The following is a 27,503-nucleotide window of genomic DNA, read 5'->3' on the forward strand; positions in this document are numbered from 1 at the left end:
CGCACCAGGACGCAGCAAAGCAGGCTCTCGCTCTTTATTGACCAAGAATGGAGGGGGGGACAGCAGGAGAGGGCAGGGAGCTGGCGGCAGCCACAGCACAGCGGTGCCGCAGCGCTCCCAGGCACGGACCCCTCCTTGCAGCAACGTGCTCTCAGCGAGGGTCCTGAGCTCAGGACAGGGGGAGCTGAGCTCCTGCCCGCCAGCAGGAGGGGAGCACTGGGGCTCACTTCTTCAGGAGCTGGGCACGAGCCCGGTTCAGCTTCTCCATCACGGCGCTGTCAGTGGCGGCAGAGCACTTGGACAGGACGAGGTTCATCTCAGCCTCGTTCTTGTGCTCGATGGCAGCGTCAGCCGCCTGCTCCAGGTCCCTGGGGGCAAAGCGGGGGCTGAAGGCACCATTTCCCCCCATGCAATGAGATAAGGTTAGGGCACCCCCCGCCGCCCCCACTGGCAGCAGAAGGATGAGTGTTTCCTTATCCCTCCTGAGCACCCCAAGCCCACAGCCCTGGGAGTGCTGCTGCACCACGATCCCCCTGCTGCCACGAGCCCCAGCCATGGCTCCGGCTTCTTCCTGCCCCCCCAGGCTCAGACAGCCAACGTACCCCACGAGGATGAAGGCCTTGACCCGCTGCTCAGGGGTGACGCGGGGTGCGTACTTCTTGGCCTCATAGCGGTTGTGGTGCTTCACAGCAATCTCCACAAAGGGCTGAGGAGGAGAGGAGTGGGGTGAAGGGAGCCTGCTGTGCCACACCAGACTCCCCCCAGGGCAGCTCAGCCCCACAGCACGGTCCAGCCCCCACCCTCCTCAAGGACAGCACTGTGTGGACAGAGAGAAGGGCTGGCAGGGAGTGTGGACAGGTCCTCCTCCAGCGAGGAAAGCTCTTACCAGGTACCCAATGGGCGACTTCTTGCTCTTGGAGAACTTCTCCATCTCCTCCCAGTCCCCGCGGGTGGCCAGGGCACTGATCTTCAGCCACCAGTACCTGGGGACACCAGGAGAACAGCTCCTATGGCTGCCAGCACGCTGCAGCCCCCGCCTTAACGGCCATGGGGGGCACCAGGAAAAACCAACTGTGCTCCCAAAGCTGTGACCCATAGCTCCAGTCCAGCGCTGCCCTCATTCCAGACCCACCGCTTGTCAGGGATCTTGAACTCCCTGTACAGCTGCTCAGCTTTCTTGTGGTGACCGTCCTGGATCAGAGTGGAGACAGTGTTGTGCAGAGAGAGGTCGAGGTAGGGCTTGTCAAAGTCCTCCTGGAGGTGTCGCTGGAGCCGCAGGAGCTTGATCTGATCCTCTGTGGCCTGTGGAGTAAAGCACCAGACTGAAGGGTCTCTGACCCAGCAAATGGCAGCACTGTCCCACCCGGTAACCCATACAGCAGCTGTGACCCCAATGAACCCAGAGCTGCCCAGCTGCACTGAGAGCAGGGGAGCTGCTCTTTGCAGCCCTGGTCACGCTCACCTTGGCAGCAAACTCGTTCTTGGCCTTGTAGTATTCATCCACAGCATTCTGCAGGGCTCCCACCCGCCCTTCGATGCGCTGGAGACAGAAAACAGACACATCACCCCACGGCAACACAGATGCTGCACTGCAAGGGCACAGGGCAGGACCTCCCCTGAATGGGTTGGGGGGCTTGATGATGCCCTGCCGTGATCGTCACACAAGATGAGCAGAGGGCTGGACCCCTCCTCACCCTGGGGGGAGCTGGAGCTCTCCATCGCATACAGGAGGGGCTGACGACTTCCAACACAGGGCCCCAGGGCAACAAGCCCCAGCTCTTTCACTACGCTCCTCCCATGCTGCCAGACACAGACCTTCTCCGAGTAGCTGGAGTGGACGTGGAAGTTGCCGAGCTCCTGGTGGTTGTCATCCTGGTTGTACAAGTCCTTCAGCGTCTCTCGCTCCTGGTGCTTGCAAAACTGGGAAGCAAAAGGTGGAGGTGAGAGCTCGCAGGCACAGCGAGCTGCATCTGCCGCATCACATGGCTCCCAGGTCCCCAGCCAAGGAAGTGGGGACTGTGGGCAGGGCACACAGGGGTTGGGGAGGGAAGATTTAGGCTGGATGTCAGGGGGAAGTTCTTGACAGAGAGAGGTGAGGTGCTGGAACAGCTGCAGAGAGGCTGTGATGCCCCGTCCATCCCTGGAGGTGTTGAAGGCCAGGCTGGATGGGGCCCTGGGCAGCCTGGGCTGCTGTGCAATGGGGAGGTTGGTGGCCCTGCCTGTGGCGGGGGGTTGGAGCTCCGTGATCCTTGAGGTCCCTTCCAACCCGGGCCGTTCTGTGAGAGCTGTGGGAGCTCCGTGTCCAGCAGCAATGAGGTCATGTGTGTGGCCAAGAACCCCATGCTCATGGGTGGGTGGGTTGGCTGGAAAGGGTTGGCACAGGTGGGGATGGGTTGGCATGGGCTGGATTAACATGGAGAGACACTATTTGGGATATATTGGGGTGTGTTGGGATGTGTTGGGATGGGTTGGGATGGGTTGGGATGGGTTGGGATGTATTGGGGTGTGTTGGGATGGGTCGGGATGTATTGGGATGGGTTGGGGTGTGTTGGGATGTATTGGGGTGTGTTGGGGTGTGTTGGGATGGTTTGGGATGGGTTGGGAACCCCGGGATGGGTTCCAACCCCGGCCATTCTGTGGGATGCCCTCAGCCAGGCTGCACACGGCTGGCAGCCCTCACCTGGCGGTAGAGGCTCAGAGCCACCGGCTGGTTCTGCAGCGTCATGAAGAAGGTGCCACGGTTCAGCTCGTTCTTCAGGTGCAGCACGACGGTGTAGACTGGGGCAGAAGGAGCATTTGAGGACAGGGGACAAGGACACTTCCCCAGCACAGTTGCCCAGGGCAGCACGGCTGGGACACTCAGCCAGTCCTCAGCTCCGCAAGGGTTGCGAGCATGCATCCACGTGCAGGGCAGAGCCCTTTGCTGCCCCCTTGCCCTGCAGGGCTCAAGCAGCTCCCACCGCCCCATCAGTACAAAGCCATGAACGGGCTCCCCCGGATTCCATGTCCCTCCCGAGAGAGATTTGCTGCCTGGATGCAGGCAGACCCCTCGATGTTGGGTTCTGTGGGGTCCCTCCTGCCTCAGGACCCCTGTGTGTGCAGGAGCCGCAGCCCTGCCCCTTACCCAGGTCTGTGTCCCCGCTCTCGATGGCTTTGCTCAGGGCCAGCTTGCTCCGCTTCATCTTCAGCAGCAGTGGGACCTGCTCCCCGGAGCGCGGCTCGTACTCCAGCAGCTGAGGCCACCACAGAGGGTGACACAGAGGGTGTCAGCACGCAGCCAGGGTTGCCCCGAGCCCTCGGTGCCACCACCCCAGGATGTGCCACAGACCTTGATGGCCAGCTCTGTCCTGCCGCAGTCGTACGCTCGGGCGGCGATCTCAGAGTAGGAGATGCCTGGCGTGTCCCCCAGCTTCTGGTTGATGGCATAAGCCACCTCCTCGTCAGACTTGTCCTTCTGCTGCACCTACAGCGGAGCGGAGCAGTCAGCACGGCCCCACGTGGCACAGGACCCCCCCAGAGCCTTCCCTCCTTGCCTTGTAGCAGGCCCAGTGGGCCAGGATGCGGCTGACGCCCTGGATCTCCGGGAGGCGCAGGTACTCACAGATCCGGATGGCCAGGGGGTAAAGCCGCCGCAGGACCAGCCTGGAGGGCACAGGGGGGCTCAGCAGCGTGCTGTGCGAGCAGCCGTGCAGCTCAGCCGGCCTCAGGGGGGTCCCAAGCTCTCAGAGCTCAATCAGCCATCGGCCAGGGGAGCAGAGACTGCACAGATACCAGGGCTGGGCACGGCCTGGGCTGCTCAGGGACAGGGCTATAAAGCCCGGTTTGGAGCAAGCCTTACCTGTCCAGCAAGACCTCGATGGTGAGTCGTTTGTATCTGCACAACAGTCAAGGGCATCTCAGACCCTGCAGAGCGCAGGCAACGCGTGCTGGGTGCCCACCCCCTCCTGGCAGCACCTCCACGGCTGGCACTTGAGCGCAGGGCCGGCTCAGCTCCACGACGGGGGCTCAGCATCACAGGCAGGGGGCTGGGCACAGCAGCGTGCAGTGAGTGCAAGAGGCTGACCCTGCGCTGGGGCCCAGGGCGCAAGCTGCAGCCGAGCACCGCGGGGCCGGCTGATGTGAGGCAGGCTGATCTGAGGCCGCCCCTCCCCATCCCGTTACATCCCAGCTCCCCGGCCAAGGCTGGCACGGATGGCAGGGGATTCGCACTGCCTGCCAGACTCCACGGTCGGCCCTCCTGCCTGCCCCACGGAGGATACTGGGTGAAGGTGAGGGGGATGCCGATCTGGTAGTCCCGGATGGAGTTGAGCACCCGCAGGTCCTGGCACATGCGCACAAAGCTCTCCGGGGGGAACTTGTCGATGAAGCACTTCCCAAAGGAGGCTGCCTGCAAGAGGAGACCAGTGTGGGATCCGGGGAGAGCCTCCAGCAGGAGGGGAACAGCTTCAGCCTCACCCAGAGCCCCCGTGCCCTCTTCACTCACCCGCAGCAGGGACTTCTGCGTCTCCGGCTCATGCTCATAGCCGGCTGCCTCGATGCACTGGCTCACTGCTTCTGGGAGCAGTTTCTGGTCCTTGATCTCCCTCAGGTACTCATCTGCCTTTTGGCTCTCCTTCTGCAGAGAAGCACAGCCTCTAAGTGAGCTGTGGGACGTGGGACACTGCAGCCAGGGTGAGCGCCGGGTGCGTGGAGCCCCAGGGACAGCAGGGGCTGCCTGCACTGCCTGCACAGCAGCACCGTGCCCCCGCAGGGACCTCCAGGCCACCCCCTTCCCATCACACTGGATGTAGTGCTGGGTTTGCATCGGGGCAGCCCAAGGGAGGAGGCAGGCGTGCAGCAGAACGGGGTGCCAAACCTCGTACTCCTTCTGTGCCTCCAGCAGGAGCGCTCCTGGTGCCATGGAAGCGATTTTGAAGATTTCCTGGCTGGCTTCTGCAGAAAGGGGGTAAAAAAATAAAAGCCAGCATGAGAGGCTGCCCCAGCCCAGATGCACCCAGCCAGGCGCTGCTCCCATCCAACCTTTCTGCAGGCTCTGGGACCCGAGACCCTGTGCCAGTGCCCTCCCTGTGCAGGGCTGGGATGGCCTCACCTGGGATTTCGTGCAGGAACTCATGGGAGGTGCGGGATAAGATCCGGACCCCATCTGGCTCCGGCACCAGGTAGGAGTCCTCATCCAGGACAAATCTGTGCCTCCCGCTAAGGGCTCGTGGGAAGAAAGCAGCTGCTGGCTGCAGCCCAGCTCTACCAGGAGCAGGTCAGCCACAGAGATGGCACAGAACAAACCCCTGATCGCCCATCCCCAAAGGGCCGCGCCTCGTGACCCTTCTTTCCAGGCACTTTGGAGGAACTTTTGTCCCACTGTGGAGGAAAACTGTCCCACTGCGACGGCTCTCAGCCCTGGGCAACCAGCAGGGGGCTCTGGCACAGCCCTACCAGCCGCAGGGACAGATCACAGAATCACAGAATCACCCGGGTCGGAAGGGACCTCAAGGATCACGCAGTTCCAACCCCCTGCCCAGCAGGGCCACCAAACATCCACATTCACATCAGGTTGCCCAGGACCCCGTCCAACCTGGCCTTGAACACGGCCAAGGACGGGGCATCCACAACCTCCCTGGGCAGCCCGTTCCAGGCCCTAACCGCTCTCCTTGGGAAGAACTTCCCCCTAACATCCAACCTCAATCTTCCCTCCCTCCACTTGGATCCATTTCCCCTCGTCCTGCTGTTGTCAGCCCTTCTGAAGAGTTGACTCCCCTCCTGGCTGTAGGTTCCCTTCAGGTATTGATAGGCTGCACTGAGGTCACCCCGCAGCTTCTCTTCTCCAGGCTGAACGAGCCCAACTCCCTCAGCCTGTCCTCATAGGGGAGGTGCTCCAGCCCCCTGCTCATCTCAGTCGCCCTCCTCTGGACCCTTTCCAACATCTCAATGTCTTTCTTGTACTGAGGGCTCCACACCTGGGCACAGGACTCCAGATGGGGCCTCACAAGAGCCGAGTAGAGAGGGACGATCACCTCCCTGTCCCTGCTGACCACCCCTCTCCTGATGGAGACTCTTGTGGCCAAGCTCTGCTCTCAGAGCTGGGAGGGAGGCGGGTTGCTCTCCGCTGGGAAAGTCAGAGAAGAGAACCAAGGGTCTGGGGGCCCCGACACAGGAGTGCTTTCCACCAGCGGTGGCCCGAGGAGGAGCACAGCAGGAGCGACGGCCCAAAGGATACCGGATGCACTCTGTGGAATTCCCAGCCACCATCAGCTGCCGGTCCCAGGCCAGCACCACGGCGCGCTGCCGGCTGCGGGGACGCGTGCACCTGCAGGGAGCCCCAGCACGGTCAGGGAGAGCCCACCCAGCCCCACAGCTGGAGCGGGGACCTGAGGGACGACCCATAGCGCAGCCGTGGAGCTGAACGGGGCCTGCAAAGGGCCGAGCACACGGAGGTGTGCAGTGAAGGCACGGCCCAAAGCAGAGGGGGGGAAGGTCAGGAAGATGCTCACCAAACCATCTGCTTGGGTGCAGAGCGGATGGCACTGTTGAACTCGCAGAGCTTGTCCTGCAGAAGGAAAGAGAAGAGTCAAGGAGGAGCCGTGCATCGAGGAGGCAACAAGCTGCACAGGCATCCTGCAAAAGCACCTGGCCACTTCTGCAGCCCCAGAGGGAGCCAGCGCCGTGGCTGCTGCAGACAAAGGTCGAGGATGTTGTGCAGTAGACTGAGCATGAGAAACTTTCATAATCCCAGAACGGCCTGGGTTGCACAGGAGCACAGCGCTCATCCAGCTCCAAACCCCTGCTGTGTGCAGGTCAACCAGCAGCCCAGGCTGCCCAGAGCCACATCCAGCCTGGCCTTGAATGCCTGCAGGGCTGGGGCATCCACAGCCTCCTTGGGCAGCCTGTGCCAGTGCCTCACCACCCTGTGCAAAAACCCTCCTAACATCCAACCTAAACCTCCCCTGTTTCCCCCTTGTTCGATCGCTATCAACCCATGCAAACAGTCATTGTAAACTTTCAGCCACTGCTCTGGCAAGCAGCCCACCTGTACATAAAGCAAGTTGCTTGTGCTCAACTGAGACCAAAAAAAATGAACAAAGTCCAAAGAACATTGATTTGCTTCAAAGAGTACGGAAGGCAACCAAGCACATCACCAGTGTGAACCAGAATGGACCACTTGTACGTGACTGGCCACGCCAGCTACAGTAATATGGCTGAGCCTGCTACAAAACAATACCAGAACCACCAAGTTCAGGCATGGATGCAACAGAATCTGGTGTGGAAAGAGTAATTAGGAGCAGCCTGTTTATTTGGGAGGTATTTGGACATAGAACAGAAGACACAAGGCCAGTAAATCGTGGATTGGAAAAGGAAAAAGTGAGGAGTATTGTATAAAACTGGGTGCAAAAAGAGTGGGTTCTGTGATGGCAGAGCACAGGTGCCTGTGAACAGCAGCAAGATGGGGCTGCAGCGTCCACAGGCAAGTAAGGAGAAACTGCTGGGATGCCATCAGGTCTGGCTGCGAGAGGCAGTGGGGGAGCACAGAGCAGGGCGGGCTCCACCGACACCAAGAGGCGGGGAGGGAAAGGAAGCTCACCTTCAGCGTGGCCAACCCCATCCACAGGTAGCCAGTGTCAGTGAAGAGCGCCAGGCAGCGGTAGTTGAAGGACACGGCCATCTGCAGGTAGGCCCCCGCGGAGGGGCTCATGCCAGGGGGTGTCTGGGATGAGGAAAAGGACGGGGATGGTCAGGGACGCAGCACGAAGGGGTGAGAGCTGCACAGAGCGTTCCCTGCCCTGCTGCGTCTGCCTCATCTCCATGGCTTTGTCCTCAACCAGGCTGTGGGGAAAGGAGCCGCCAGGAAGCCCTGCGAGCTGCAGATCGCCCCGCTCCCCACTGATGCTGCCGTGGGCTTCACTCACCACCACAGAGCAGGAGGTGTTGTCCAGCAGGTACAGGTCCTGGCCGACCGCCAGCAGGACGACGGTCACTCTGTCCTGGGTCAGCACAGCCCAGCAGGAGGGTGGCTTCTGCAGACCTGCAAGGACCAACGTCAGGGACCCCGTGCCGGGCAGAGCGAGGAGCAGCGGGGCAGGAGACGCACCCGGCACCTCGGGCATCCGGCGCAGCTTCAGGTCGTCGATGTTGGTGGTCAAGGAGAAGCGGTGCGCTCCAGTGAGGATGGCCACGCCGGTGCCGTACTCCGTGTGGAAGACCTTCGCCTCCAGCACGTGGTTCTGCAGCACCTCCTGTGCCATGGGGAAGAAGGGCCCAGGTTGGGGCACCAGGGCACGGCACCACGCTGCTGGGAGAGAGGCACCGGGGCTCTGGGGGCAAAACTGTCCCAGGGAGGACGGCCCAGCCCTGCGCCGTGCAGCCAGCAGCATCCCAGCAGATAAAGGTCGTGCGCCCAGCTCACACCCAAAGGAAGAGCTCTGCAGCGAGGCTGAGGGAGCTCTCAGCCCTACTGGGTTGGCATCATTCAGGGAGGCCTTGCAGCACTTCTCCAACACACAGATCCAACTTTGTGGACCTCACGGTGACGAGCTCCCAGCCCTTCTTTCCCCGCCCCACTCACGTTGCCCATGCTGAAGTGACGCTTGAACTCGCAGAAGAGGTTGTAGATGAGAACAGTGCCATCCTCCTGGATGCACAGCAGGTCCTCGCTGGCTGTCCAGCCCAGCTGCACCAGCCGGCCACTCTTCCACTGCAAGCAGGAAACTGATCAGTGTCTGCTGCTCACCTCCCAGCTGCCAAGCAGCCCCTCCAGGAGATGCAAACGATGCCAGTGGCTGCAGTTTCAGCATTTGCAGTTCTGGTGGCCCTGACTGCAGCCCCCTGCAGGCACAACAGCTTACCCCTCCTGTATCTTCCCCAGCTCTACACAGTGGGTAAGGGAGGACACTCCCACTGTTCCAGCGCTGCTTTCCCCATCCCCACCCCATGCTCTTCTTCCCAGTCTGGGTGCTTTCCCTCTCCCTGCCGACTCCCAGCACCCTTGCAACGCAGCACTGCTTTTGAGCAGCTGCCGAACCGAAGCTTTCAGGGGCTGCAAGAACTGCACAGTGGTGACTCCTGAAAGCTGGGGGTGCTGAGGATGCGTGGCAGCGCTGTGCTTCCCTGCAGGCAGCCCAGAGGAGCTGCCCCAGGGCACACAGGCGAGTGGCACAGGATGAGGCGGCAGCCGGTCTCACAGCCCAGCCACGAACCTGCAGCACCAGGAGGAAACTCTGGGCACACAGAGCTCCACAGCCACCCCCCCGCCCAGGGCTCAGTGCCACCAGGGGCGCAGCTCAGCGTCCTCCAAGTGCCGCGGCCAGGGCAGGGCCATCTCGAGGAACATCACGCACCTCTCGGAAGGGCACGGGGCACAGCCTTGGGGACAGGGTGGCAGCAGACCCAGCACAGCCGGATTCAGGCACTCACCGGGACGCTGGCCAGGAGCAGCCCCGAGGCCGAGTAGATCTCCAGCAGCGGGCGGGCGCTGGGGGATTTCTCCTTCCTGGCGTTGTTCTTCAGCAGAGCTGCGGTTGGGACGGGGGGGGCCCTGAGCCGGCTGCGGCCCCCCGGCCATTGTTAGGCGCACCGTCCCGCCTGGCCCCGCGGGGTCCCGGCCCTACCTATGGGCCCGCCGTACGGGGCAGCTGCCACCAAGCAGTCCCGCAGCTCCTCCTTCAGGCCCCACTCCATGGCGTACAGCTCGAACTTGCTGCGGGCAGGTGAGTGGACAGACGAACAGACACACGGACAGTGCAGAGCAATAAGGGGGGTGCTAGGGCCCGCAGCCCGGCCAGAGCCCGGAGCCCTGAACAAATCCCAGCCCCGCACCGGGCCCCGGGACCCCCCACGCCCAGGCCCCAGACCTGCCTCACAAGGCCCAGATCCCCCCCACGAGGCCCAGCCCCCCCTCACCGGTAGAAGGCCTCTTCGCCCAGCGGGTTCCAGTTGGCCGTGTAGCAGTCCATGGTGCCGGCCGGGGCCGAACCCTCCCGGCGGCTCCGCTCAGCTCGGCTCGCCTGGGTTCAGTTCAGCTGCGCTTCCGCCCTCTCCGTGACGACCGACGCTACGGCGGCCGCCATCTTGAGTGAGGGCAGGACCAGAGGGAAAAGGAAACGCCGCCATTTTGAGTGAGGGCAGGACCAGAGGGAAAAGGAAACGCCGCCATTTTGAGTGAGGGCAGGACCAGAGGGAAGGGGAAACGCCGCCATCTTGAGTGAGGGCAGGACCAGAGGGAAGGGGAAACGCCGCCATCTTGAGTAAGGCCGCCGCCGCCGCCATCCCAGCGCAGGCTCCGTCCCCTGCTGTCCCCAGCCCGTGTCCTGCAGTCGGTGTCACCCAACCACCAGCTCACACACCCCGTCCCCACTCACACCCCTGTACACGGAGCTCAGTGGGTATCCTATGTTCTGGGACAGCAGTGTTCCTGCCACCCACAGGCCCTGCCCTGCAGCTCCACACTGACACGGCACAGCGCTGCTGGTGGGGGCACAGCGTGAGGCCCAGCAGACCCCAAAAGCACCGACTGTGGGCAGCCATGGGGCAGTGATGCCATGCTGGGCAGGGCAGGCCCTGGGGATGGACAGAGCAGCACAGGGCTGTGCTGGGCCGAGCTCACGGTGAGGGGCCTCGTGGAGGCACGGTGCTGCACACAGGAACGGCCACATGGCATCCACAACACGCTCATCACACCCTTCCCACAGTCTCTCTTTATTTCTCAGTGCTACAGGAACAGGGAAGGCCCTATGGGCGGCCGGGCAGCTCGAGGCGGTAATGGAAGATCTGGAAGGAGACCAGGCTGGCAAGCAGCGAGGGGCTGCTGGCACCCACCTTCCTGAAGCCCTGCTTCTCGTACAGCCGCTGGGCCACCACCTGCACTATGGAGGTGTACAGCATCACAGCTCTGTAGCCCCGCGCCTGGGCGAAGCGCAGCACCTCCCCGCACAGCGCCTTGGAGATGCCGTGGCCGCGGTGATTCTTGCTGACCGACATCCGCTTCAGCTCCAGGGCCTCCCCGCGCTGAGCCGGGTCCTGCGGCGGGGCCACAGCCACCATTCCCACCACCGCCCCGTCGGCCTCCACCACCCAGAAGCAGGAGTCGGGTGCCCGCATGTAGCTGCTGTCGATGTCGCACAGATCAGTGATCAGCGCCTCCTGCACGTAGGACGTGCTGAAGGAACGCATCATGGGCCAGGTGGCCGCCAGCACCAGCGCCACGGCTGCCAGTGCCAGCAGCCAGCTGCCAGCTGCGGCACGCACGGCCGTGAACAGGGCCAGCAGCCCCAGCTGCACCCGCGTGGAGCGCAGCATGTGCCTGTAGATGGCCGGCGCGTGCTCGATGATGCCATGGGCAAACAGGGAGCGCACGGCAGCGTAGTCCTCGTCGCGGTACAGCCGGATGCGGTACGGAGCCATGGGCACTGGGGCCTGCAAGTCAGAAGCAGAGAATGGTTGGGGTTGGAGGGAACCTTCGTAGAGTGGCATTGTGGTTAGAGCTGGAAGGGACCTTCAGAGAAGCCAAAGGATGGTTCAACCCCCTCCCAAAGAACAGGGCCACCCGCAGCGCCATCAGGCGCTCAGAGCCACTCCAGCCTGACCTGAATGTCACCAAGGATGGGGCACCCAACACCTCTCTGGGCGATCTGTGCCTCACCCCGAGCACTTGGAGCAGCCAAGTGAGATCAAGGCTGCAGCTGTAGCTGTGCCAGGGGGTCCCTGGGCAGGAAGGAGGAGCAGCGGGCAGGGGGCTGCAGGTCTCCCTTCCGGGGGGGCTCTGGAGAAGCTCCCCCTGCCATCCCCTGGTCGGGACACAGGAGGAGGCAGCAGGGCCCGAGGTGCCCAAAGTGCACCTGCAGTGTGGGACGAGGGGGGGCAGCGCTGCCCAGACAGGAGCCGGCGGTGACGGCGGGGGCAAAGGGGCACGGGGAGGGAAGCGGGCACCGAAGGATTGCAGCGGGGGCAAAGGGGCACGGGAGAGGCAGCACGCGCTGCAAGCAACGAGGAACTGCTGGGCTTTGTGCCCGCGCTCGCGGGGGGGCCGAGCCGCTTCAGCGCCTGGCATTCAGAGCCCGTGCCGAGGTCGGGAGCCGCGGACGGGGCCGAGCCCGGGGATGCCGCAGCCCCGGGGCCCAGCGCTGCCCTACCGGAGACCCCGCAGACGGACCCGGGCTTCCCTCAGCTCGGCCGCCCCCCGGTGCGCCCCGCACGGCGTGTGCGTGGCTCCGCGCAGCCCGAGCGCCGTCCCGCACCGCCCCCCCGCTTTCCTTTCCCTTCCCCCTTCCAGCAGCCGCTCCGACGCCGGATCCCGCACGCTCCGTCCCGCTCCCTTCTTGCCGAGAGCGGCGGCGCGGTCCTTACCGGTGCGCAGGGCCGGGCAGCGGCGGGCGGGCAGCGGCGGTCCCACAGCACCGAGCCGGGCCCGCAGCCCCGCGAGCAGCCGGGATCCCGCAGCGCCCCCGTGGGGACCGGGGTCGAGCGCAGCGCGGCGAGCGATGCTCGGGCGGCGGGGGGAGTTCGGCCCACGGGGAGCTGCGAGCCCCGCACCCCACGTCCGTCCCCCGGAGGCTTTGCCCAGCTGCGGGAGTGCTGCGCTGCGGGGCCGCCGTGCGTAACAGGGCTCAGCACCTTTAAACCGACGAGCAAAGGCCGTCACTGCCGAAGGAGCAGCGGGGAAGGCGGGGTGGGGAGGTGGGTAAGCAGACACTGACCCCGCGGGCAGCGCTCCGATGTTCTTTGATTATCGCAGCGTTAAGGGGGGCAGGCACGAATCCGACCCCAGCTCAGCGAGGGGACACGGCCCGGGTCCCTGTGTGGGTCCCAGCTCAGCTGGGGGGTGTTGGGTTTTTGAGGCTCCCCAGGGAGGCTGAGCCCCCCCTGGTGCTGAGAAGCAGCGGGGCTGGGGCTGGGGGCACATCCCCAGCCTGGCACCACGCAGCACAAGGGTCCCCGTGTCCCCATAGGGTGTCACCAGCGAGGCTCAGCCGTGTGGTATGAGGGTCCTCATGGGGCATCGCCCACATGGCTCAGCTACATGGAACGAGGCTGCCATGGGACGTCCGTATGGCTCACCCACATGGGATGAGGATCCCCGTGGGTCTCGGTCCGCACAGCTCAGCCTCATGGCACAGGGGTCCCCGTGTCCCCGTGGGGTTCACCAGCACAGCTCATCCAAACGGGATGCGGATCCCCGTGGGACACCGTGCACACAGCTCAGCCACATGGGATGAGGATCCCGTGGGTCACGGCCCAGCACCTCGTCCTGCAATCCAACGGTGCCTTTGCAAACCTGCCTGACTCCCTCTGCACCCACTGCCCTGCATCCAGATGGGGCGCAGCCCCTGCCTGATGACCCTGAGGATGTCGGTGAGGTTCATCCACCTCCAGCCACTGCCCCACGTCCTCCTGCCCCGCACACCAACCGCCTTCCCCTGCCCACACTGCGCTGACACAGCACAGCACTGCTGGTGGGGGCACAGCAAGAGGTCTGACAGGCCCCCAAAAGCCCCCCAGCACCGACAGTGTGCGGCTGCAGTGCCGTGACCCCATTCCAGGCTACGGAGGAGCCGTGCTGGGCTGAGCTCACAGCGTGGGCATGAGCCACAGGGAGGCACGAAGCCACACATGGGCACAGCCACCACACACGTCCCCCACCACATCCTCATCTGCAAATTGTCTCGTGGTCCCGACCTGAATGTCACCATGGATGGTGGACCCCCACCTCCCTGGGCAGCCTGTGCCGGTGTCTCACCATCCTCAGTGTAAGGAACTTTTCCCTTTTATCCCATTGAAATCTGTGCTCTCTTAGTTCAAAACCACTTCCCCTCGTTCTGTCACAACAGTCCTGGCTCCAGATGGCCTCAGCATTGCCTTCTTCCCAGAGCAGCACCAGCATGGCTCTCTGGAACGGCCATCCTGGACCCCATCCTGCCGGCCCCTCGCTCTATTTCCTCACCCCATGCACTTGGAGCAGCCCGAGCTCAGGGCTGGAGCTGCAGCCGTTCCAGGGGGTCCCTGGGCAGGAAGGAGGAGCAGCGGGCAGGGGGCTGCAGGTCTCCCTTCCGGGGGGGCTCTGGAGAAGCTCCCCCTGCCATCCCCTGGTCGGGACACAGGAGGAGGCAGCAGGGCCCGAGGTGCCCAAAGTGCACCTGCAGTGTGGGACGAGGGGGGAAGCAGCGCTGCCCAGACAGGAGCCGGCGGTGACGGCGGGGGCAAAGGGGCACGGGGAGGGAAGCGGGCACCGAAGGATTGCAGCGGGGGCAAAGGGGCACGGGAGAGGCAGCACGCGCTGCAAGCAACGAGGAACTGCTGGGCTTTGTGCCCGCGCTCGCGGGGGGGCCGAGCCGCTTCAGCGCCCGGCGTTCAGAGCCCGTGCCGAGGTCGGGAGCCGCGGACGGGGCCGAGCCCGGGGATGCCGCAGCCCCGGGGCCCAGCGCTGCCCTACCGGAGACCCCGCAGACGGACCCGGGCTTCCCTCAGCTCGGCCGCCCCCCGGTGCGCCCCGCACGGCGTGTGCGTGGCTCCGCGCAGCCCGAGCGCCGTCCCGCACCGCCCCCCCGCTCTCCTTTCCCTTCCCCCCTCCTGCAGCCGCTCCGACGCCGGATCCCGCACGCTCCGTCCCGCTCCCTTCTTGCCGAGAGCGGCGGCGCGGTCCTTACCGGTGCGCAGGGCCGGGCAGCGGCGGGCGGGCAGCGGCGGTCCCCCAGCACGGAGCCGGGCCCGCAGCCCCGCGAGCAGCCGGGATCCCGCAGCGCCCCCGTGGGGACCGGGGTCGAGCGCAGCGCGGCGAGCGATGCTCGGGCGGCGGGGGGAGTTCGGCCCACGGGGAGCTGCGAGCCCCGCACCCCACGTCCGCCCCCCGGAGGCTTTGCCCAGCTGCGGGAGTGCTGCGCTGCGGGGCCGCCGTGCGTAACAGGGCTCAGCACCTTTAAACCGACGAGCAAAGGCCGTCACTGCCGAAGGAGCAGCGGGGAAGGCGGGGTGGGGAGGTGGGTAAGCAGACACTGACCCCGCGGGCAGCGCTCCGATGTTCTTTGATTATCGCAGCGTTAAGGGGGGCAGGCACGAATCCGACCCCAGCTCAGCGAGGGGACACGGCCCGGGTCCCTGTGTGGGTCCCAGCTCAGCTGGGGGGTGTTGGGTTTTTGAGGCTCCCCAGGGAGGCTGAGCCCCCCCTGGTGCTGAGAAGCAGCGGGGCTGGGGCTGGGGGCACATCCCCAGCCTGGCACCACGCAGCACAAGGGTCCCCGTGTCCCCATAGGGTGTCACCAGCGAGGCTCAGCCATGTGGTATGAGGGTCCTCATGGGGCATCGCCCACATGGCTCAGCTACATGGGACGAGGGTGCCATGGGACGTCCGTATGGCTCACCCACATGGGATGAGGATCCCCGTGGGTCTCGGTCCACACAGCTCAGCCTCATGGCACAAGGGTCTCCGTGTCCCCATGGGGTTCACCAGCACAGCTCATCCAAACGGGATGCGGATCCCCGTGGGACACCGTGCACACAGCTCAGCCACATGGGATGAGGATCCCGTGGGTCACGGCCCAGCACCTCGTCCTGCAATCCAACGGTGCCTTTGCAAATCTGCCTGACTCCCTCTGCACCCACTGCCCTGCATCCAGATGGGGCGCAGCCCCTGCCTGATGACCCCGAGGATGTCGGTGAGGTTCATCCACCTCCAGCCACTGCCCCACGTCCTCCTGCCCCGCACACCAACCGCCTTCCCCTGCCCACACTGCGCTGACACAGCACAGCACTGCTGGTGGGGGCACAGCAAGAGGTCTGACAGGCCCCAAAAGCCCCCCAGCACCGACAGTGTGCGGCTGCAGTGCCGTGACCCCATTCCAGGCTACGGAGGAGCCGTGCTGGGCTGAGCTCACGGCGTGGGCATGAGCCACAGGGAGGCACGAAGCCACACATGGGCACAGCCACGACACACGTCCCCCACCACATCCTCATCTCCAAATTGTCTCACGGTCCCGACCTGAATGTCACCATGGATGGTGGACCCCCACCTCCCTGGGCAGCCTGTGCCGGTGTCTCACCATCCTCAGTGTAAGGAACTTTTCCCTTTTATCCCACTGAAATCTGTGCTCTCTTAGTTCAAAACCACTTCCCCTCGTTCTGTCACAACAGACCTGGCTCCAGATGGCCTCAGCATTGCCTTCTTCCCAGAGCAGCACCAGCATGGCTCTCTGGAACGGCCATCCTGGACCCCATCCTGCCGGCCCCTCGCTCTATTTCCTCACCCTGAGCACTTGGAGCAGCCCGAGCTCAGGGCTGGAGCTGCAGCCGTTCCAGGGGGTCCCTGGGCAGGAAGGAGGAGCAGCGGGCAGGGGGCTGCAGGTCTCCCTTCCGGGGGGGCTCTGGAGAAGCTCCCCCTGCCATCCCCTGGTCGGGACACAGGAGGAGGCAGCAGGGCCTGAGGTGCCCAAAGTGCACCTGCAGTGTGGGACGAGGGGGGAAGCAGCGCTGCCCAGACAGGAGCCGGCGGTGACGGCGGGGGCAAAGGGGCACGGGGAGGGAAGCGGGCACCGAAGGATTGCAGCGGGGGCAAAGGGGCACGGGAGAGGCAGCACGCGCTGCAAGCAACGAGGAACTGCCGGGCTTTGTGCCCGCGCTCGCGGGGGGGCCGAGCCGCTTCAGCGCCCGGCGTTCAGAGCCCGTGCCGAGGTCGGGAGCCGCGGACGGGGCCGAGCCCGGGGATGCCGCAGCTCCGGGGTCCCGCCGGGGCCCAGCGCTGCCCTACCGGAGACCCCGCAGACGGACCCGGGCTTCCCTCAGCTCGGCCGCCCCCCGGTGCGCCCCGCACGGCGTGTGCGTGGCTCCGCGCAGCCCGAGCGCCGTCCCGCACCGCCCCCCCGCTCTCCTTTCCCTTCCCCCCTCCAGCAGCCGCTCCGACGCCGGATCCCGAACCCCTCCGCTTCCCTTACCGGTGCGCAGGGCCGGGCAGTGGCGAGCGATGCTCGGCGGCGGGGGGAATTCAACGCACGGGGAGCTGCGAGCCCCCCACCCCACGTCCGTCCCCCGGAGGCTTTGCCCAGCTGCGGGAGTGCTGCGCTGCGGAGCCACCGTGCGTAACGGCTCCGCACCTTTAAACCGACGAGCAAAGGCCGTCACTGCCAGTGGAGCTGGGGTTGGGAGTCGGGGGGGGGGAGGGGGGGTTGGTAGGCACACACTGTGATCCCGCGGGCAGCGCTCCGATGCTCTTTAATTACTGCAGCGTTAAGGGGGGCAGGCGCGAATCTACACGTCGAGGGGACACGGCCGGGGGTCCCTGTTTGGGTCCCCGCTCAGCTGGGGGGCGTGGTGGTGTCGTGGTTCCCCAGGGAGGCTGAGGCCCCCCCTGAGCTGAGGAGCAGCGAGGAGCTGGGGGTGGGGAGGGGGGCACGGCCCCAGCCTGGCACCACGAGGGTCCCCGCGCCCCCACGGGGCATTGCCAGCCAGCGTGACTCAGCCGTGCACAGTGAGGATCACGGGGCACCGTCCACACGGCTTGAGGATCCCATGGGCAGTTCGTATGGCTCAGCCAAACGGGACGGGGATTCCTGCCGGGCTCCGTCCACACGGCTCATCCTCACGGCACAGGGATCCCCGCGTCCCCAAGGGCGTCACCAGCACGGCTCAGCCTCGCGGGATCGGGGCAGCGTCAGCCGCACGGCACGGCCGTCCCCGCATCGCCGCGAAGCACCACCGGCGCGTTTTGGGCACGGAGCTCCCTCCTCGCCACGGCGCCGCACCGGCAGCCGCTCAGGGCAGCTCGTAGCGGTAGGTGGTGACGGTGCAGTTGGCCAGGCGGCCGTAGGCGGTGGGCAGGACGTAGCGGCTCTGCCGGCGGAACCCCAGGCGTTCGCAGAGGGCTCTCGCCTCGTGCTGCAGCATGATGGTGTTGAGCACCACGGCCCTGCAGCCGCGCTGCTGCCGCGCGAAGCCCAACGCCGCTCGTCCCAGCGCCGTCGCGACGCCCCGGCCGCGGTGATCCTTGCGCACCGCCATCCGCTTCAGCGCCAGCAGCCCGGCCTCCCCCGCCGGCCGGACGCCCACCGTGCCGACCACGCGGCCGTCCGCCTCCGCCACCCAGAAGCGGGCGCCGGGTTCGTCCATGTAGGCGCCGCGGATGTCGCTCAGGTCGGCCGCCAGGCAGCGCTCGATGTAGGCGCGCCACGCGCGGCCCAACGCCTGGCGGCCCAGCGCCAGCAGCAGCGTCAGCGCCAGCACGGGCAGCAGCAGGGAGCGGGCGCTGGCCAGCAGCAGGCAGAAGACGCAGCCCAGCACCAGCAGCACCCAGGGCTGCCGCAGGACGTGCAGGCACAGCGCCGGCGCGTATTCGCTCATGGCGGTGGCGAAAACCTCCCGCGCAGCCTCGTAGTCCTCGTCGCGGTACGGCCGGATCCGGAACCCCGCCATGCTGCGCTGCCCTGCGGCGGGAGACGTCAGACCCCCCCCCACCGTCCCCCCATCCCGTGGTGTGCGGCAGGGCGGATGCTGAGTGACCGTGGGGCGAGGGCACGGCTGTACTGTGGGCTGGGAGGAGTGCCAGCACTGCCCAGCCCAAGGAGCCCCCGTGTCCCATGGAGACCCTCGTGCCCCACAAAGCCCCCATGACCCATACAGCCCCCGTGCCCCATAGAGCTCCTCATGCCCCCTACACACCCAGAAAGCCCCCACGACCTACGGAGCCTCTCACCTTATGGAACCCCCCACGCTACGGAGCCTCTCCACTCCCCCTCTGGAGTCCCCATGCCCTACTAAACCCCATGGAGCCCCCTGTGCCCCACGGAGCCCCACAACCCCGCAGAGCCCCCACCGTGCCCCTATGGAGCCCCCTGTGCCCCACTCACCCCAACCGCCCCCCACGCTCCACGCAGCCCCCGCGCCCTGAGGAGCCCCGACCCCTCAGTGCCCCCCACACCTCCCGGCGCCCACGGTCCGGCCCTGGGCACCCCGAGCCCTGCCCCCCCCCCCCCCCGCACTCCCACCCACGTGCGGACCCCACGCCCCCGCGTGCCCCCGATCCCCCCCCGCTCACCGCCTCGCCGCGCCCTCCGTCCTCCACCATCGCCAGCCCGGCGCTGCGGCGCCCGCTGCCCATTGGCCGCCGCTCTGCCGGCGGTCACGCCCCTCCTCCGCCAACAGCCAACGGGCGCCGAGCGGGGGAGCGAGGGAGGCGGGCACGCGGGTCACGTGAGCGGGGAATGAATGGGAGGACAGGGGGAGGGGCGGGGCCCGCGCGGTCAGAGCCGCCGTTGGCCATCAGGGAGAGGGCGGGGCCAATGGGAGGCGTGTCGCGCGGAGGGGCGGGGCCCGAGGGAGCGCGGGGCCGCGGGTTCGATGCCCGCTGCGGGCGGCTCAGGGCGCGCGGCGCTGGGCGCGCAGGCGGCGCAGGCGGTGGCGGTGCAGCCGCAGCTGGAGGTCCGGCGGGCCCCGGCCCCGCAAACGCCGCCGCGCCAGGCGGAAGCTGCAGGGCGTGGGAACGTTCTCGAAGGAGACGCGGCACGGCCGTGTAGCCGCCTCGTAGCCCTCGGCCCGCGCCGTCACCTCGTACTCGCCGGGGTTCAGCAGCCGCCAGTAATCCCCATCCACAGCTGTGGGGGGATGGCAGGTTCCCGCTGGTGACGTCCTACCTCCATCTCCATCCCATTTATCCCATCCCATTTACCCCATCCCCTCCGTCCCTACTCCTTTGATCCCATCTATCCCATTTATCCCATCCCATCCCCCATCCCTGTCCCTGCCCCCCTCCCCATCTCCGTCCTGCTGTACCTGTCCGCACATCGTGGTTGATGCCATCCACAGAGATGATGGCGTTGGCGATGCCCTCACCCGTCTCTTCATCCCGAACCACCCCCTTAATGCCACGGTGCACCTGGGAACCAGAGGGCCGGGGGTCGGGGGGGCACCTCACACTGCACAGCACCCGTGTGGGGCACCCTCAGCTGCACCAGGGCTGTTTGGACCCAAGGCAAGCCCTGGAGCATGGCCTGGCACCACGCACGGCCCCATGGCACACCGGCACACACCAACCCTCTGAGCACACACACCTCCAGCACACGCCTGCCACAGCCCCAAGCAGGGAGCAGGGAAGGTGCTGCAAAGCCCACAGGATACCGGTGGACCCCCGGCCATCCCCTGCAGCCCCCACCTGCTCCATGTAGAGCAGCAGCGACTCGCGGTTGTTCTCCCACTCGGTCGGCAGCTCGGAGACGTGGGGGAATTTGTCGCACGAGAGCTCCACCGTGATCTCAAAGCAGTTGGTGTGCAGGTAGCTGAAGTCATTCATACCTAAGGGAGGGTGGCGGTGCATCAGGGGGGGCGGGGGGCTGCGGGACCCCCCCCGGCCTCACACTCACTGCCGGGCACCGTGTGCCAGTTGGCCCCGTTGATGATGTTGCCGGAGCGCATGAAGTCGTCGTAGTGGCAGAGGCGGCGCTCCTCGCTGGCCATGGCCAGGTTGGAGGTGGCGTAGACGGTGGCCAACCAGCGGAACACGCCGTCGTCCGCCGTGGGGGTCAATTCCTGAGCCTTCCAGTAGGTGCGGGTCATGTCAAAGGGGTAGGTGACCACCAGCTCCCCGCCGTGCAGGTTGGCGCTCAGCACGAAGGGGTAGCGCTGCATCCAGTCGATCACCGCCCGCGTCTCTGGGGCCACCTGTAGTGACATCGCATCGTTGGGGCACAGCCGGGACCCCCAACCCAGCGCTGTGCCCCGGGGGTCACCTATGGTGACTCTGTGTCATTGAGTCACAGCTGAGACCTCCCACTTCAGCCCTGTGCCCCAGGAGCCACTTGCAGTAATGCTGCATCATTAGGGCACAGCTGGGACCCCCAATCCAACCCTGTCCTCCAGGGGCCACCTGTGCTAACGCTGCATCGTTGGGGCACAGCTGGGACCCCCAGCCCAGCCCTGTGCCCCGGGGGTCACCTATGGTGACACCATGTCACTGAGTCACAGCTGAGACCCCCCCCACCTCAGCCCTGTGCCCCCAGGGGTCACCTGTGTGATGCTACATCATTGGAGCACAGCTGGGACCCTCAACCCAGCCCTGTGCCCCGGGGGTCACCTATGGTGACTCTGTGTCATTGAGTCACAGCTGAGACGTCCCACTTCAGCCCTGTGCCCCCAGGGGTCACCTGTGTGACGCTGCATCATTGGGGCACAGCTGGGACCCCCAATCCAACCCTGTCCTCCAGGGGCCACCTGTGCTAACGCTGCATCATGGGGGCACAGCTGGGACCCCCAACCCAGCCCTGTGCCCTGGGGGTCACCTATGGTGACACCGTGTCATCAAGTCACAGCTGAGACCTCCCACTTCAGCCCTGTGCCCCCAGGGGTCACCTGTGTGACGCTGCATCATTGGGGCACAGCTGGGACCCCCAATCCAGCCCTGTGCCCCCGGGAGCTGCTTGTGGTGACACTGCATCATAGAGGCACTGCTGGACCCCCAGCCCAGCGCTGTGCCCCAGGCATCACCTATGGTGACAGTGTGTCATCGAGTCACAGCTGAGCCCCCCCACTTCAGCCCTGTGCCCCCAGGGGTCACCTGTGTGACGCCGCATCATTGGGGCACAGCTGGGACCCCCAATCCAACTCTGTGCTCCAGGGGCCACCTGTGCTAACGCTGCATCGTTGGGGCACAGCTGGGACCCCCAGCCCAGCCCTGTGCCCCGGGGGTCACCTATGGTGACTCTGTGTCATTGAGTCACAGCTGAGACCTCCCACTTCAGCCCTGTGCCCCCAGGGGTCACCTGTGTGACGCCGCATCATTGGGGCACAGCTGGGACCCCCAATCCAACCCTGTCCTCCAGGGGCCGCCTGTGCTAACGCTGCATCGTGGGGGCACAGCTGGGACCCCCAATCCAACCCTGTCCTCCAGGGGCCGCCTGTGCTAACGCTGCATCATGGGGGCACAGCTGGGACCCCCAACTCACCCCTGTGCCCCGGGGGACTCCAGTGGTGACACCGCATCGTGGGGACACCCCCAGGACCCTCACAGCATCCCCGCACCCCGCAGTGCCGTGCCCTCACCGTGGCGTTGGCGAAGGTGTAGTACTCAGGGATGGGGATGTAGTGGTTGGGGAACTGGTGGGGCACCAGGTCGTTGTCCTCAGCGTCCCACAGCGCCGTGTTGAGGTCGGCGAAGTTGTGGTTGAGGTCGATGCCCTCATAGGTCCAGCGGCCCATGGCCCAACCCGACAGCTCCGAGCCCTATGGGGCGCGCGGGGTCAGCCGGGGGGCAGCGGGATGAGCGCCTGGGGGTTGGGTTTGGGGCCCCTACCAGGCGGTAGGCGGTCTCGTAGCCGTCGGGGTTCATGGAGGGCAGGAGGTGGATGCGAGTGCCGGTGACCAGCTGCACCACGCGGGGATTGCCGCGCCGGAACTCGCGGCACAGGTACTCCATCAGGTTGAGCAGCAGCTCCCGGCCCAGCACCTCATTGCCGTGCATCCCAGCCACGTAGCGGAACTCGGGCTCGCCTGTGGGTACGGCCCCTATCGGCTCTGGGTCCCGACCCCCCCCCCCGCCGGCCCCACATCCCACCCCACAGACGTACCCACTTCGTGCCGCCCCGGGTTGTCGGAGATCTCCATGACGTACATCTTGAGGCCCAGGTAGCTCTTCCCGATGCTGTAGATGCGGGTGATGTTGGGGCACTCCTCGTTCACCCTCTTCATCAGCTGCAGGGAAGACGCTCGCGCTGGGGTCTGGGGGCAGCTCGGGGGGGGCAGCTGGGGGGGGGGGATACCAACTCACCTTCCTCATCTCCTTGTAGTTGTGGTGTCGGAAATCCAGCTTGTCGGTGGGCGCGGGTTCGTTGGGCCACTGGTAGATGTTGTTGGGGTCTGCGGGGCGAGGATACGGGCAGGGTGAGGGGTGCCTGGAGCAGCCCCCCGCCCCATGAGCTGGGCCCGCTCCCACCTGGCATGGCACAGCCCAGCACTTCGGCCCGCAGGCACACGGTGCCGTTCTCGAACCAGCTCTGGGGGTTGATGCGGATGTACCGTGCCACCGCCGGGCACGGCAGCGCGTTCAGCACCGGCGTCTCAGGGTCCTTGTTGGCTGGGAACACCTGGGGGGGGGGGATCCCAACCCCCGTGTGAGCGCGGCACCGGGATGTGCTGGGATGTGGGGATGGGGCCAGAGCCGCCAATGGGGACCAAAGGGTTACGGGCTCTGCGCTGCGTGGCCCCGTCCTCCCCTGGCCCCTTTCCAGCCCCTAATGAGGAGCGGACACGTGGCAGCGAGCTGAGCCCGGCACGGAGGGACCCGAGTGGGGCAGAACCGTGGGGCTGGGGTATCACACTGCTGCGTGCCCCCCTGCAGCACAGGGACCCCCAAGGGATGAGCACGGGGACCCCAAACCGCTCCTGGCAATGGGGCCTCACCCCGACTCCTGGCACAGCCGTGACCCAGGGGCCCCGGCCCCGCCGTCAGCCTCTGTTCCTCCCACCGTGGTTGTGGAAGGACCCACCTGCAGCCGCCCACCCGCACGGCTCCCACGCGCCTCCCTGGGCCCCACGCTGCCCTGTTCACCTCTGGGCGCAGCACATCGTGCCGCGAGGCCCCGCTCGGCTCCGCGTGTCCCCCCGCGCCCCCGGCCCCCCCCAGCGGGCAGCAGCACAAGCAGCCTTTGTGCGGAGGGGAAGTGCTGCAGGATGCTCTGCGGGACGGGAGGCCAAAGGCAACAGCAGAGCCCGGCGCAGCCGTTAACCCGCCGAGCCCCGCCGTGCGGGACGGGGTAAAGACGGGGCTCCTACCGCCTCCTCGGTGCCGTTGCGACACGGCTGCCACGTGTGCGTGTCGTTGCTGAACTGCACCTTGTAGGAGGTCACCCAGTCGTACCTGCAGGGGGGGCCATGGTGTCGCCAGCGCCCAGACCCCCGCCCCCCAAGCCCCCCGCCCCGTGCCTTACGTCCAGATGGAGTTGAGCCCCTGCGTGATGACCCCCGTGAAGTTGGTGAGGCGTCGCGCGTCCACCTCCAGCCACTGCCCTGCGTCCTCCTGCCCCGCACACCAACCGCCGTCAAAGAAATCCCCGTCGTAGAGCCCCGACTGCGGGTGGAGGGCGCAGGTAGAATAGGGGTCCGGACTGGGGCAGCTCCACAGCGACCGGTTGGGCCGGGAGACCCTCGTGGGGTCACGGTGGAGCTCCCTGCTCCATGCGGAGCACAGCGAACCCAGCAGGGAGGGGTGCAGCACAAACCTGATGCACATGTGCCATGCACACACCTCAAACACGCCTCAAACACACCTCAAACACGCCTCAAACACGCCTCAAACACACCTCAAACACACACCATGCACACCTCAAACACACGCCATGCACACACACCATGCACACACGCCATGCACACACGCCATGCACACACGCCATGCACACCTCAAACACACGCCATGCACACGCCATGCACACACGCCATGCACACACGCCATGCACACCTCAAACACACACCATGCACACACCATGCACACACGCCATGCACACACGCCATGCACACCTCAAACTCACACCATGCACACACGCCATGCACACACCATGCACACACCATGCACACATGCCATGCACACACGCCATGCACACGCCATGCACACCTCAAACACACGCCATGCACACACACCATGCACACCTCAAACTCACACCATGCACACATGCCATGCACACGCCATGCACACACCATGCACACACGCCATGCACACACGCCATGCACACGCCATGCACACACGCCATGCACACACCATGCACACACCATGCACACGCCATGCACACGCCATGCACACGCCATGCACACCTCAAACACACGCCATGCACACACGCCATGCACACGCCATGCACACACGCCATGCACACGCCATGCACACACGCCATGCACACACGCCATGCACACACGCCATGCACACGCCATGCACACACGCCCTACCTGGATGTTGAGCCGCCCTCGGTGGGCTCCCAGCCCGTAGCGTTTGTCGCTGGAGGAGCGCAGCTGGGAGTCCTGAACCCGCAGGGACTCCAGCCCCAGGGGGGGGCACGCTGGGGGGCAGAGGGGCACGGCACGCTCAGCGACCCCACGGTGATCCCCACTGCGCAAACCCCATTTCCCACTGTCCGTTCATCCCTTCCATGCAGGGTGGCGGTGGAGCAGCAGCACTGCACCCCTTCGCCATGCAGACCCATGCATCCCACACGGGGGGGGGGGGGTCAGGATGGCATCACTTCGGTGGTGCCCTTGGGGGGTCCCCACTCCCCCCAGGACTCCTGCAGCTTCACACACCCCCTCCCCTGGGCTTCCTGGCTGCAGGGGCTGCGTCTGCACTCAGCACGTGTGCACGGCACAGGGGGGTGCGCATGGTGCAGGGCTGTGCACACATACAGGTGCACACACACACATGTGCATGCACACACACACACACATGTGCACCCATGCAGCCCCCCGCCCCTCCATGCCATGTACATACGCTGCTCCTGGGGGGCAGGAGGGCTCTTGGCTGGAGCTTTGGGTCTCTTCTTCAGCACTTTCTTCCGCACCACTTTGACCCTCACCAGCTTCTTCTTTCTGGGCACGGGGGCTGCGGGCACACAGATGGGGATGGGGGGGGGGTCGGGAGGCTCTCAGGGCCCCACGGTGGGTCCAGGCTGGGGGGGGGGCTCAGCCGAGGCAGCGCCCACCACACGAATGCACAGCCCTGGGTAACCCAGCACCCAGGTGCACACGCACAGATGGGCTCCCATGGAAACACACACGGCTCTGGAGCTCGCAGGGACACCCTGGGACCCCTCACCATAAACCAAGGCAGCACTGCAGCCTGGTGCACACACACACATGCACACACACATGCACACACACACACATGCACACACACACATGCACACACACACACATGCACACACACATATGCACACACACACATGCACACACACACATGCACACACACACATGCACACATACACATGCACACACACATATGCACACACACACATGTACACACACACATGTACACACACACGCACACACACACGCACACACACACATGTACACACACACATGTACACACATGTGCACACACACACACATATGCACACACATGTGCACATACACACACATATGCACACACATGTGCACATACACACACACGTATGCACACACACACATGCACACACACACACATGCACACACACACACATGCACACACACACACACATGTGCACATACACACACACGTATGCACACACACACACATGCACATGCACACACATGTGCACACACACACACACATATGCACACACGTGCACATACACACACACGTATGCACACACACATACACACACACGTATGCACACACATGTGCACATACACACACACATATGCACACACACATACACACATATGCACACACACATACACACGTATGCACACACACATACACACGTATGCACACACACACGTATGCACACATACACACACACATATGCACACATACACACACACATATGCACACACCCAGCCTGGCAGCAGGACGGAGCAGAGAGCATCCGAGGAATGCAGCCTTGGCACTGCACACACTGCACTCACACCCATCTGCACACCTGCTCACACTCACACACCGTGCACACACACATTAACCCCCCCCGCACACACTGTGCACACCCAGCTGTGCTCACACTCGCACACACACACATTTGCGTTCCCACTCTTCCTCCCCCCTCCCCCCCCCCCCCCGGAGCTCCCCCTACCTTTGGGCCCTGGCCCCCCTCGGGTGGGGGCTGCGCTGCTCGGCCCCCCCTGCTCCGTTCTTTTCGCGGGGGTCGTCGCCGTGCCCTTCGGGAGGGCCGTGGCGGTGCCCTTTGTGGGGGCTGCGCCCCTCGGGGTGGTCGCAGCGGAGCCCTTGGGGGCGGCTGTGCCCCTCGGGGGGGCCGTACCCCTCGGGGTGGTCGCAGCGGAGCCCCTAAGGGGGGTCGTGGCGGCGGCCGTCGGGGGGGCCGTACCCCTCGGGGTGGTCGCAGCGGAGCCTCCGGGGCCTCCCATCCCCGCGGCCTCTGGTCGGAGCGCGGTGCCGGGGGGCGCCGGGGGGGCGGCGGCGGCGGCGAAGAGCAGCAGCAGAGCGAGGGGAGGGGGCGGCATGGCGGGACGGGACGAACGGAGCGCAGCTCAGCGCTCAGCCCCGGCCCTCCCCTCTCTCCCTTCGCGGCCCCCCCGCCCCGTCCCCGCCTCCGCCCCTCCTCGCCCCCCACCCCGCTGCGCTCTGCGGGACTCGGCCCTGCGCGGGGCTCGGAGCGGCGAGGGAGGCTCGGCGGACAGCGGTCGAGGGGGGGAGCGATGCGGGAATGCGGGGATCGGGGGGAAACAAGGAGCGCATCGATGGACCCCCGCCCCGCGACCCCTTTTCCTGCGCTCTGCTCCCGTCCCTGCCCGCTCGGCGCTGGGGGAGCCGATGGAGCCCCCGCCGCCCCCCCTCCCCGGGACCCCGCCGCTCCGTGCGGCTGCCGGGGCAGCGCGATGCCCGTTCCTGCGGCCGCCCCGTCCCCAGCTGCGCCCCA

At 65.8% G+C, this 27,503-nt stretch overlaps 4 protein-coding genes across 10 annotated transcripts; all 4 read right to left on the bottom strand.

The window, feature by feature from the left end:
- Positions 1-19: 19 nt before the first annotated feature.
- Positions 20-10,081, bottom strand: VPS16 (VPS16 core subunit of CORVET and HOPS complexes). Its single transcript, XM_052667205.1, has 24 exons — positions 9,892-10,081; positions 9,600-9,688; positions 9,406-9,503; positions 8,558-8,686; positions 8,084-8,228; positions 7,902-8,017; positions 7,577-7,699; positions 6,489-6,544; positions 6,215-6,304; positions 5,090-5,184; positions 4,856-4,932; positions 4,484-4,615; positions 4,260-4,387; positions 3,839-3,874; positions 3,534-3,642; positions 3,329-3,463; positions 3,125-3,233; positions 2,681-2,778; positions 1,816-1,920; positions 1,463-1,540; positions 1,133-1,302; positions 887-983; positions 603-706; positions 20-368 (listed from the first exon to the last, which is right to left on the bottom strand). The coding sequence occupies exons 1-24, from the start codon at positions 9,942-9,944 to the stop codon at positions 224-226; spliced, it is 2,517 nt and encodes an 838-aa protein (XP_052523165.1). The 5' UTR covers positions 9,945-10,081; the 3' UTR covers positions 20-223.
- Positions 10,082-10,670: 589 nt separating this feature from the next.
- LOC128072965 (putative N-acetyltransferase 8B) lies at positions 10,671-17,047 on the bottom strand. 7 transcript variants are annotated; one of them, XM_052667221.1, is made up of 2 exons: positions 16,908-17,047; positions 10,671-11,403 (listed from the first exon to the last, which is right to left on the bottom strand). In XM_052667221.1, the coding sequence occupies exon 2, from the start codon at positions 11,389-11,391 to the stop codon at positions 10,720-10,722; it is 672 nt and encodes a 223-aa protein (XP_052523181.1). In that variant the 5' UTR covers positions 11,392-11,403; positions 16,908-17,047; the 3' UTR covers positions 10,671-10,719. The 7 variants fall into 7 exon arrangements, with proteins under 7 accessions (XP_052523181.1, XP_052523182.1, XP_052523180.1 ...); XM_052667222.1 differs by lacking the exon at positions 16,908-17,047 and adding an exon at positions 16,724-16,844; XM_052667220.1 differs by lacking the exon at positions 16,908-17,047 and adding an exon at positions 14,631-15,080.
- Positions 17,048-17,165: 118 nt separating this feature from the next.
- On the bottom strand, positions 17,166-19,114 carry LOC128072966 (probable N-acetyltransferase camello). Its single transcript, XM_052667226.1, has 2 exons — positions 19,004-19,114; positions 17,166-18,392 (listed from the first exon to the last, which is right to left on the bottom strand). Exon 2 carries the CDS (start codon positions 18,379-18,381, stop codon positions 17,725-17,727), a length of 657 nt encoding a protein of 218 aa, XP_052523186.1. The 5' UTR covers positions 18,382-18,392; positions 19,004-19,114; the 3' UTR covers positions 17,166-17,724.
- Positions 19,115-19,317: 203 nt separating this feature from the next.
- Positions 19,318-27,114, bottom strand: CPXM1 (carboxypeptidase X, M14 family member 1). The gene is made up of 14 exons (XM_052667206.1): positions 26,700-27,114; positions 25,424-25,534; positions 24,889-24,998; positions 23,883-24,022; positions 23,728-23,812; positions 22,889-23,039; positions 22,724-22,812; positions 22,524-22,647; positions 22,250-22,446; positions 22,000-22,179; positions 20,325-20,622; positions 20,117-20,256; positions 19,738-19,840; positions 19,318-19,559 (listed from the first exon to the last, which is right to left on the bottom strand). Exons 1-14 carry the CDS (start codon positions 27,085-27,087, stop codon positions 19,324-19,326), a joined length of 2,352 nt encoding a protein of 783 aa, XP_052523166.1. The 5' UTR covers positions 27,088-27,114; the 3' UTR covers positions 19,318-19,323.
- Positions 27,115-27,503: the final 389 nt, after the last annotated feature.

The sequence above is a fragment of the Tympanuchus pallidicinctus genome, unplaced genomic scaffold (assembly GCF_026119805.1).
Source record: "Tympanuchus pallidicinctus isolate F22 unplaced genomic scaffold, pur_lepc_1.0 scaffold76, whole genome shotgun sequence".
NCBI lineage: Eukaryota > Metazoa > Chordata > Aves > Galliformes > Phasianidae > Tympanuchus > Tympanuchus pallidicinctus.

Excerpts from the sequence above, each read along its gene's own strand:
- VPS16 (XM_052667205.1), bottom strand. The coding sequence starts at position 9,944 with ATGGACTGCTACACGGCCAACTGGAACCCGCTGGGCGAAGAGGCCTTC. Across the intron at positions 4,616-4,855 it reads AGGCACAGAAGGAGTACGAG|AAGGAGAGCCAAAAGGCAGA; the intron begins GTTTGGCACCCC and ends GCTTCTCTGCAG. Across the intron at positions 3,464-3,533 it reads CCCACTGGGCCTGCTACAAG|GTGCAGCAGAAGGACAAGTC; the intron begins GCAAGGAGGGAA and ends GCTCCGCTGTAG.
- LOC128072965 (XM_052667221.1), bottom strand. The coding sequence starts at position 11,391 with ATGGCTCCGTACCGCATCCGGCTGTACCGCGACGAGGACTACGCTGCC.
- LOC128072966 (XM_052667226.1), bottom strand. The coding sequence starts at position 18,381 with ATGGCGGGGTTCCGGATCCGGCCGTACCGCGACGAGGACTACGAGGCT.
- CPXM1 (XM_052667206.1), bottom strand. The coding sequence starts at position 27,087 with ATGCCGCCCCCTCCCCTCGCTCTGCTGCTGCTCTTCGCCGCCGCCGCC. Across the intron at positions 23,813-23,882 it reads GGGCTCAACTCCATCTGGAC|GTACGACTGGGTGACCTCCT; the intron begins GTAAGGCACGGG and ends CCCCCCCTGCAG. Across the intron at positions 20,623-21,999 it reads ACACCTTCGCCAACGCCACG|GTGGCCCCAGAGACGCGGGC; the intron begins GTGAGGGCACGG and ends ATGTCACTACAG.